This window comes from Mobula birostris, chromosome 11 (genome assembly GCF_030028105.1).
Source record: "Mobula birostris isolate sMobBir1 chromosome 11, sMobBir1.hap1, whole genome shotgun sequence".
NCBI lineage: Eukaryota > Metazoa > Chordata > Chondrichthyes > Myliobatiformes > Myliobatidae > Mobula > Mobula birostris.
The window spans coordinates 107323536-107334534 of NC_092380.1; the positions used below are offsets into that span (position 1 = coordinate 107323536).

The following is a 10999-nucleotide window of genomic DNA, read 5'->3' on the forward strand; positions in this document are numbered from 1 at the left end:
GTGGCTGGAGAAAAATATAGGGGGGATGTGAGAGGTAAGTCTTCTACACCAGAGAGTACATGGAATGCCTGCCAGGGTGGGGGCCAAGGCAGATACATTAGGGACACAAGAAACTGTTAATAGGAACATGGATGTTAGGGAAATGGAGGATTTATGGAGGAGAGAAGGGTTTGATTGATGTTAAAAGTTTGGCACAACATCGTGGGCCGTAGGGCCCATACTGTGCACTAATGCACTCATGATTTTTTGCTATTCATTTCCTTCTGTAAGCTCTGAATGAGTCAGGAACTGGCAGAAATCCCTCCGAGTCATGCAGAGAGCCAACACTCACCACACGACACTTCTGCCCCACTGTTATAAAATTATTGAACAGTCCCATAGTATGATAAAATGGACTCCTGACTTCACAATCTACCACGTTATGGCCTTGCACCTTATTGTCTGACTACACTGCACTTTCTCTGTAACTGTAACACTTTATTCTGCATTCTGTTATTGTTTTCCCTTGTAATGAAGTGATCTCTATGCATGGCGTGCAAAACAACAATTTTCAGTGTAGCTTGGCACGTGTAGCAATAAGAAACCAATTTACCAGTGAATGACGTCATCCTGGAGTTCAACCCATAGTTCTTCCCAGGGGCGGTGCATGATAGCACAATCATGAGCACTCGTTACCAATGGCAGTGTATGTGTCCAGACTCTTGTGCAAGAACACTATCCTAAGCATGCGATTCTGCAGGTGCTGGAAATCTTGAGCAACACACATGAAATGCTAGAGGAACAGCAGGCCAGGCAGCGTCTATGGAGGGGAATAACCAATCAACATTTTGGGCCGAGAACCTTCATTCGGACTGAAATAAAAGGTGGGCAAGGGGGTGAAGTATTTCCCCTTCCTTTCCAGTCCTAATTAAAGGACTTGGCCCAAAACGTCAACTGTTTATTCCCCTCTTCCATAGATACTGTCTAACTTGCTGAATTCCTTCAAGAACATTATCATGTTTTTACTCTGACAGAGAACCTGCCTGTTACTGGCATTGACCCTACATTCAGCAAACCCTCTTATACTGTGTGTCTGTGTGTGATTGTGGTGACCTAATTCAAATCATTTTGCTCTTTGTTCTCCTGTAGGGGTAAAGCCATTCCAGTGTAAAACTTGTCAGCGTAAATTCTCTCGCTCTGACCACTTAAAGACTCACACCCGAACTCATACAGGTAAAACAAGTGCGTAAACAATTTTTTTTGACTTTTACTTTCTTAATCGCAGACTTTAATGTTTAACAGCTAATATTTGTCTGCCGCTTTTGTAATACTTGAACCCTTTGAGCACTATATGTTCATTTTGGACCTAAAATGTTTAACCTTATTAAATTAAAAAAAAAAGGTTTTAGTGAGGTTTCTTTCGAGTTTTACCACCAATTGATTCCCTCTATTTTCCCCGCAGGAGCTGCTGGTCGAAACGCAGCCTCCTTGAACTGGGAGGGCAGGATGGTTGGGGCTGCACCTTCTCCATGACCACCATCAATGCCTCTCCATGAAGGGCCATCATGGAAGGCCGAATGTAGCAGGGGTTGAAACAGACGCGCTAGTTTTGGTTTTCTTCAACACCTCTTCCCGACTGCCCCTCTCCCACTTCACCCCAATTTCGCCCCTCTCCACATCTCCCTCAACTGTGCACTCAGTAGAAAACCCTTTGGAAACCAAGTCAAATTCTAAGACTAGAACATGGCCTCGAACAGAGGTCAGTTGCAGGATTCTGGTCCTAAATACCGCACATGGCAATCTGTTCCCTAACCAATTTAAAAACTATAAATAATAATAATGCTTGACCTCATCTGTTGATCAGACCCACCACCACCCTAATGAGTGTGGGGACTGATTTTCTAAGTAATAGAAGCTCTCCCTGTCAATATGTATCTCTGTCTGCAAGGACACTTTCTACCTACCACAGATCAAGGAACTAAATGCTTGACATGTTGAAAGACTCAGAGATCCCTTTGAGTCTGTAGAAAGGAGGTGGTAGTTAAGACACCTGAGTACCCCACCTCACATACTCATAGGGGTAAACCTCCTCCCAGTGCCCAGTGGGAGTTCTCCACCTTTACCCATCTGTAGTGCTTGGCATTTTTATAGAAATGGCATTAAATGACCACATGACCATATGACATAGGAACACAATTAGGCCATTCAGCCCATTGAGTCTTCTCTGCTATTCCATCATGGCTGATATATTATCTCTCTCAACCCCATTCTCCTGCCTTCTCCCTGTAAAGTTTGTACCCTTATTAATCAAGAACCTATCAACCTCCACTTCAAATATACCCAATGATTTAGCCTCCACAGCCATTTGTGGCAATAGATTCCACAGATTCACCACCCCCTGGCTAAAGAAATTCCTCCTCATCTCTAATGTAAAGGGACTTCCATGTATTCTGAGGTTGTATCCTCTGGCCGATTCCCCACTATAGGAAACATCCTCTCCATCCACTCTATCAAGGCCTTTCAATATACGATAGGTTTCTGAGCTCCAAATGGTAGACTGAACTCCATTAAGAAGCCCACCAGCAGTGCCCTAGAGTACAACTGACCAACCTAGTCCAGGTTACTGGATCTCCAAGTGACCATGGGAGGTAGGTTTCGTACTTCTAGGGCCTATTGGAAACACCCATGCTTACTAAGAAATCTTACTCACCATCTGCAACCTTCCGAGAATTCATCTAAGGAATCGAAAGTTATTTTAAATTTTTTTTCCTAATTCTTCTGGGAATTTCAACATTGTTTCGAGTAAATTGTGCTTCTGGCTTTTTTACTCTAAAGTAACATAGTTCTCAAAGGGTTAAATTCTGCTCTAGCCTCTTGCGTCATTAATTAATGCAAAATATTAAATCTGTTTAATATGGTAAATTTGACTTGCTTTTTTCTTGACAGCGATTTAATGTAAGCATGTATAAATTATTTAGCTTTTGTTTAATATGTAAAACCTAAAGTGAGTACACAGCAGGACTTTTAAAGTTACATGGTTTATGGGCAGCCTGACTATGATCTTCTAACATAAAGTAATATAACAGTTGCCCTAAGACACAGTGAGCAGGGTCCTTGGGATGTCATACTCAATGTTGGGAAAAGATGCAACACCAATTTTACACTCAGACCAACTTCAATCTCCATTGAACTCAGTATCAGACAGGATACATTCACCAATATTGCACCCAATTCCATGGGCATTTGGCTAACCCAAATAGTTAAATATTGCACCATCTCTCCCCAAACTTTCTGTAACACACAGTTAAAAAGAAAATCAATGGATATTACTTGTAATCATGTCTTAGAGTCATAGAACACTACAGCACAGAATTAGGCTCTTTGGCCCACCTAGTCTGAACTATTAATCTGCCTAGTCCCATCAACCTGCACCCAGAACATAGCCCTCCATCCCACTCCCACCCCGCTACCTCCAAATGTCTCTTAACTGTTGAAATTGAACTCGAATCTACCACTTCCACTGGCAGATCATACCATATTCTCACCATCCCCGAATGAAGAAGCTCCTCCTCAAGTTCCCCTTAGACAGTTCACCTTTCACCCTTAACATATGACCTCTGGTTCTGGTGGAAAAAGCCTGTTTGAATTTTACCCTATCTATACCCCTCATAAGTTTGTATACCTCCATTAAAACTCCCCTCATTCCCCTACGCTCAAGAGAGTAAAGTCCTAACCTATAACTCACGTTCTCAAGACATGGCAACATCCTTGTCTTTGTAAGAAAGCTCGAGATGTATATTAATTTCCCTCACTCCATTTTAATAGAGGTCCAATCCATTTTAAAATAGTATCTAGGCAAACAGGCAGTGAAATTACAGTGTCATGGTGTCATAGAGTCATAGCGCCTGACACCTAGAAACAAGTCTTTCAGTCCAATTGGTCCACGCTGAACAAGATTCCTATCTACGCTAACCCCATATGCATGTGTTTGGCCCCTAGCCTAACTGTGGCTTTCCCATTCATGTCCCTGTCCAAGTTCATTTTAATTGATCTTAATAGAGCTGTGGAGTAGCACAGCAATAGCACAACACTATTACAGCACTAGTGACCCAGGTTCAGTTCCATCGCTGTTCGTAAGGAGTTTGTAATTTCACCCCATGACCATGGGGGTTTCCTCCCACATTCCAAAGGCATAAGGGTTCACAGGTTAATTAGTCACTTGGGTGTAATTGTGCAGCACAGCATCACTGGGCTGGAAGAGTTTTTTACCGTGTTGTATCTTAAAGTAACATAAGTATGCTGCCTTCCCCAATCACTTCCTCTGGCAACTCTTTCCATATTCTGACCATCCACTGGGTGAAAATGTTGCCTCTGATATTCCTATTAAATCTCTCCAATTTTTCTTCTTTTTTCTTTGAATATGGTTCAATGTTCTTTTTTGTTCCGTGGCTGTCTGTGGGGAAGACAAATCTCAGGGTTGTATACTGCATACATTGATAATAAATATACTTTGAATCTCACTCTAAACCTATTTCTCCCTAGTTCTTGATTCCCCAGTCCTGGGAAAAAGACAGTGCACATTCACTTATAAACACTCTCATGTTTTTAACTCTTCCATAAGATCCTCCTCCTCACCTCATTCTCCCATGCTCCAGTGAATAAAGTTCCAACTTTATGTTGCCTACAATAATTTCCTTGCCTGAAGATGTTGCACAATAGACTATCCAGGAAATACTAAGCCTATACAAGGACATGACCCATCCAGTCAAATTTTCTCCCACGTCTTAACATGACTCAACACTCATTCCATGAGTGTCTGTATCTCTCTGAAACTGAATAACTCTCTTTCTAGTGTAAGAGGAAGCGATATTCTTGGAAAAGTGGCGCTTTTCTTTGATCTTACATTCTTTTGTCTTCAACACCACAGTGAGACAAGACCCTAGTGTAGAGGAGAAGGAGATTGATGTTGTTCCTGACATATTAGTATCTGACAACTGTGTCTTAATGTGGTTAATGCTCCATTCCTCAACAATTACAGATTAGATTAGTTTTATTTGTCATGTATATATTGAAATATATCCTGAAATGAATGCATCATTTGTGTTGATGACCAACACGGTCCAGTGTGGCCATGCTTTTGGCGCCAAATAGCAAGCCCACAACTTTCCAGCATGACTCATACAGCTTTTTTTGAATGTGAGAGGAAACCGGAACACCCAGAGGAACTCCTTATGGCCAAGGAGAGAACATCAAAACTCCTTGCAGACAACGGTGGGAATTGAACCTTGATCTTCCAATTGCTGGCGCTGTAAAGCGTAACACTAACCACTATGCTACTTTGCATCCCTCTTCAATACAAAGTTCAAAGTAATTTTATCATCAAAGTACACATATGTCCCCATATAAGACCATAGATATAGGAGGAAAATCAGGCCATTTAGCCCATCGAGTCTGCTCCCCCATTTCATCATGGCTGATCTGCTTTCTGTTATGACTTCCCACTACCTGAAATATTTTAATTTTCAAGCTTTTATTAAGTTGAAGTAGCTGCCTTCCTGTAAAACTTTTCATTTGTAGAAGTGATTTGATTTTTTTTTCAGATATAAAGAAATGACCTTCAGACATAGGAGTAAAATTAGGTCGCTTTGCCCATTGAATCTTCTCCACCATGGCTAACTTATTATCCCTCTCTTTCAATAAAATCACATCTTTCTCCTGTGTTATAGCGAGCATAGGCGCAACCTGCTCACGTGCCATACATAAGACCTTAAGAGATAGGAGCAGAATTAAGTTATTTGGCCCATCGAGTCTGGTCCGCCATTTGATCACGGCTGATTTATTATCCTTTTCAACTCCATTCTGCTGCCTGCTACCCATGACCTTTGACACTCTCACTAATCAAGAACCTATCACCCTCCACTTTAAATATACCCAATGAATTGGCCGCCACAGGAGTCTGTGGCAATGAGTTCCACAGATTCAGCATCATCATCACCATTATGTGCCGTGTCAATGGGACTAGCTCAAGTAGGCATCTTGGTTAGCATGGAGAGGTTGGGCTGAATGGCTGTTTCCCTACTGAATGGCTCCATGGCTCTGGGACACTGTTCCTTAAACTGAGCAGCAAACAGTTTAATGGAGGAACTCTGCAGGCTGAGGAGCATCTGTGGGAGAGAAAGTCATCGTCGACGTTCTGGGTTGAAGACTGGCATGCAACATGAAATGGTAAAAATTCCTTTTCCTGTACAGATACCACTTGACCTGCTGAGTTCCTCCAGCAAATTGTATGTTGCTCCGGATTCCAGCATCTGCAGTCTCTTGAATCTCAATATGTTATATTGGCTTCCCTTAAGTGGACAACCTCAGATAATCAGCCTCTTGACTCAGTTTCTCCATTCTCAATGTGTCAAAACTCTTTGCTATTTGAGCACCTCTACCCAATCTGCCTTTATGACCTCTGCTCTGATAACAATCTCCCCCTGCTCTTCCAGGTGAAGCTCCCCACCCCTGGTACCACCCCAAAAGATTTTTCCAACCTCCTCCCTGAGACCTTGACTCTGCTTCAGTGAACCGAACCAAACTTCCTACATACAGTATTCCATCTGGGTAGCCTCCAACTTGATATCATGAACTTGATTTCTCTAACTTCCAGTAATTTCTTTCCCCTCCCCCTTCTCTTTTTTCCATTCTGGGCTCCCTCTTACCCCTTCCTTCCTCCTCAACAGCCCATCACCTCCTGCTGGTGCCCTCCTCCTTCCCTTTCTTTCATGGGCAACTCTCTTTTCCTATCAGATTCCTTCTTCTTCAGCCCTTTACCTTTCCCACCTATCACCTCCCAGCTTTTTGCATCATCCCACCCTCCTTCCTCCTTGCCTGATTTCAGCTATCACCTACTAGCTTCTCCTCCTTCCCTTCCCCCACCTTCTTATTCTGGCTTCATCCCCCTGCCTTTTACTGTCCTGATGAAGGGTCTCGGCCTGAAACATTGGCAATTAATTCCTCTCCATAGATGCTGCCTGACCTGCTGAGTTCTTCTAGCATTTTGCATGTCTTCTTCTGCTTCTTGGGCCCTCAGCTCCCAGTGGAGCGTAGGTCACTGATAACCTCCTGTCTCCATTGTCCAATGTTGTTGACGTGGTTGGTGCTCATCAACATTTTTGTCATCCATTGCATTCACTGTCCAGGGGAGTGGCCTATGCAGTTTCACCAGAATTCTGTTGGCTGGCTTTGCCCGTTCCCACCTCTCACAACAGGGACTTGAGGTTGCACTTTGAGAGGCGCATTTTGTGTGTGCTTCTCTGGATTTCTAGCATTTGTGGAATCTATACCAGCCTTGTTTCGATTGTTAGTGTGCTGAATGTGCAATGCTCACCCATTTCCAGGAGTTTATCTTGAAAAACAGCATTGAATGTAGTTTAGAGAAAGGGGAAGCGTGAGTCATGCACCTAGAATTCTGAGTTACAAGAACAGGCCCTCTTAGATGAATATGCTTAGATTGGAGGGCAGAGTGAGTAGGCAAGATAATGCAAGAATTTAAAATTCTGTGTGTAGGCGTAATCAGTGGGCCATTATCTGTTTAAAACACCTTATTTGTGCCACTCCTACTTCCAAGCCTTATCCCTGCCTTGACTCCCACGTTCTCTACTCCATAATTGGCATCTCTCCGACTCTCTGCTCTCCCGATCCTAGTTCGTGAACTTCGCTCACCGACCCTCTGCTTCCCAGTCCCCTCTGGATTAAGGTAATCAAACCTGTAAATGTCCACAAGAAAATGAATACTATGATAATAAATTTACTTCAAACTTTGATTTTACAATTCCCGTGTTTTATAATCCCAGCCCTCCCTCAATGTTCTCATCGCATCCCTCTATATCTCTGTGATCTTTGACCATAAGACTACAAAACATGGAACAGAATCAGGCCATTTGGCCCATCAAGTCTGCTCTGCCATACTATCAAGGCTGATTTATATTACCTCTCAACTCCATTTTCCAACCTGGTTCCTGTAACTGTTGACACCTTCACTAATCAGGAACCTATCAACCTCTGCTTTAAATGACTTGGCCTCCATGGCTGGCTGTGGCAATGAATTCCATAGATGCACCATCCTCCGGCTAAAGAAATTCCTCCTCATTTCTGTTCTAAAGGGAGGTCCTTCTGTTCTGAGGATATGTACTCTTCCGAGACTCTCCCACTATTGGAACCATCCTCCCTCTGTCCACTCTATCTAGGCCTTTCAATATTTGGTAAGTTTCAATGAGATCCTGCTGTCCCATTCTTCTAAATTCCAGTGAGTGCAGGCCCAGAGCCATCAAATGCTCCTCATACGTTAATCCTTTCATTTCCGGGATCATTCACGTGAACCTCTCCAATGTCATCACATCCCTTCTTAGATGAGCACCCCAAAACTGCTCGCAATACTCCACATGCAGTTGTGACCTTGAGCACCAGGTTGTTAGTGAGGCATCACTCAATCAGATGTTCTACCTCACTCCTTTATGCTGACTCATCACCACCCACCTACCTCCCCGCTCACCTGTCTTTGCCTTATACCTGTAAGCCGGTACTCCTCCTCCCACCCCACACGATTCTGGCTTCTTCCCCCTTTCTTTCCAGTCCTGATGGAGGGCCTCAGCTTGAAATGTCACCTGTTTATTCCTCTCCATAAATGCTACCTGACATGCTGAGTTCCTACACCATTTTGCCTGTGTTACTCTAGATTTCCAACATCTGCAGAATCTCTTTCTTCCTCCCCCTTGTAAAAAGTTACAGATCCAGAGGGGGTGGGGACAACCTCCCAAGAGGCAGCACATATATTGACTAACTTCAAAAAGTCCTGCCTTTCTGAATCAGAGAAAAATATTCTAGAATGGAGCTACACTCTAATAAATCTAATCCTTAATAAATTATGCTTTGGCGTAATCAATGACTGTAGATTTTCTTTGTTGGCAACATATTCAAAGTTCATTGGAGCTGCTGTTTTTAACAGGTGAAAAGCCCTTTAGCTGTAGGTGGCCGAACTGTCAGAAGAAGTTTGCGAGGTCCGACGAGCTGGTTCGCCACCATAACATGCACCAGAGAAACCTGACCAAGCTACAGCTCGCCCTCTGAGCGGTGACCGGGACTCCACCGCGCAGAAAGGTGACGGCGCGCTGCTGGCCTCTCCTCTCCAACCCTCCCACCCCCCCGAGCCCCAACGCCAACTCTCAAATGTTCGGCAGCTAACGCGGCAGAACCGACGCCCGGATCCCGGCGGGCGCCCTTTGAGCCGGCGCCCCTTGCTCCCGTTTGCCGCGTCGAATCGGGGCCGCCGCCTCTGCTATTGGAGGCTGAGCGGTCTGACATTCTGGCCTCTCGAGTGCCCAACCTTGCGACGTTCCCTCCCTTCTCCATTACCCCCCGACGCTCATAAGCCAACGCCTTCACAGGACGTTCAGAAAGCACGCACTTTCTGGAATACCTTGTAGAATGTAACCTGTAGTTGTACTCGGGAGATTTTGAAGGACTCCATGTCAACGAGAACATTAAAAGAAGCACGTGACCGTCGTTTGCAGAAACCAGTAGCGAGACACTGTACATAGAGCTTTGGTGGTGCAGCGCCGCACCACTCTGCTTCTCTGTAAATATTGTAAATATAGGGAGCGGTTACAATTGAATACTACTGTATTTTGTTTCTCTTTTTAACTCTGAAACCCAAATCCATCCCATGTAACATGTAGCCACTGGATGTAAGTTAAAACTAGCGGGCATTGCCGATGGACGTTTGATCTATTGTGTAGATTCATTTTAGCTGGGATAATCGCATTTGAGATGAGTTTTGACTAGATCCAATAAGAGAGGTTGACGAGCGGTGTTCTGTAAGGACTCTGCTTTGAAATTATACACTATATAATGAGAAGCCATGCTGGCGATGTGGCTGTTGTGTTACCAAACAATAAAAGAAGCAGGCTGTGCCACAAACTACCATTAACCTCTTTAAAAAAAAAGTAACTTAATGACTTTCAGAATCTTCAAGTATATATGAAGAGAAATGTTGTAGTGTGATGATTGTACTGTATCCAAATTTCCTTGTTCACTTATTTACTATTACCGGTTGGAAATTATTATGTATATATCTGATAATGTATTGCTGTGCCTAAAATGGGAGAGTTATTAAAAGTAGAGAATAAACAGGAGAATTAGGTACGTCACAGGCTTGGCTTCTTTGCTTTTACTTTGCATGAGACTGAAAATCTGTCAACCGTGTCTCAACACGCTCCTCACCCGGTACCCTCTCCATGTTCTCCAGGGAGGTTTTCATACGAGTCAGAGTCAGGTTTAATATCACTGCCATATATCGTGAAATGTTTTGTGACAGCAGTACAAAATAATTTTAAAAACCTATAAATTACAGTAAGAAATTTATTTTTTAAATTAAATAAGTAGTGCGAAAAGAGCAAGATGAATATTGAGTGGTGTTCATTGTCCATTAAGAAATCTGATGGCGGAAGGGAAGAACTGCTCCTGAAACACTGAGTGTCTTCAGGCTCCAGTGCCTCCTCCGTGATGGTAGCAATGAGAAGAGGGCATGATCTGGGTGATGTGGGTCCTTAATGATACATACGGGGGTAGGCAATGACCATCTAGCAGTGATTATAGTCATCTGCCAGTCTTTAAACCAAATGGTATTCTATTTAACTAATTAACACAAGCACTGATTATTGCTGAGTTCCATTGCCACTATCTCCTGCGTTCAGCTTGCTGCACCCAGGCTGAATCTGCAACAGAATGGAACTGCCTGTTCTTTTAGGAAAGTTGGACGATGAACGTTGCACATCAGGAACTCCCATGCTTACGTAACGTATGTCACTTCATAATGGTGGCCAAAGGTAAGTGAGGAAACGGGACATGGACAATATTTAAGAAATAGACTTGCGTTTATATATAGCCATTCACAACCACAGAATCCACCAAAATGCTTTTCTACTAAAGACATATTTCTGAAATAATAAAAGAAACAAGGCAGAGTCAAAGGCAATAA

At 43.3% G+C, this 10999-nt stretch overlaps 1 protein-coding gene across 4 annotated transcripts in view; it reads left to right on the plus strand.

The window, feature by feature from the left end:
* The window catches only part of wt1a (WT1 transcription factor a), a 150405-nt gene extending 140225 nt beyond the window's left edge, over positions 1 to 10180 (plus strand). The window contains exons 7-8 of one of the 4 annotated variants that reach the window (XM_072272809.1): positions 1129 to 1212; positions 8969 to 10180. In XM_072272809.1, coding sequence (XP_072128910.1) covers positions 1129 to 1212; positions 8969 to 9090 — 206 coding nt within the window. In that variant the 3' untranslated portion in view covers positions 9091 to 10180. The other 3 variants (XM_072272810.1, XM_072272811.1, XM_072272808.1) reach the window with 3 other exon arrangements.
* Positions 10181 to 10999: the final 819 nt, after the last annotated feature.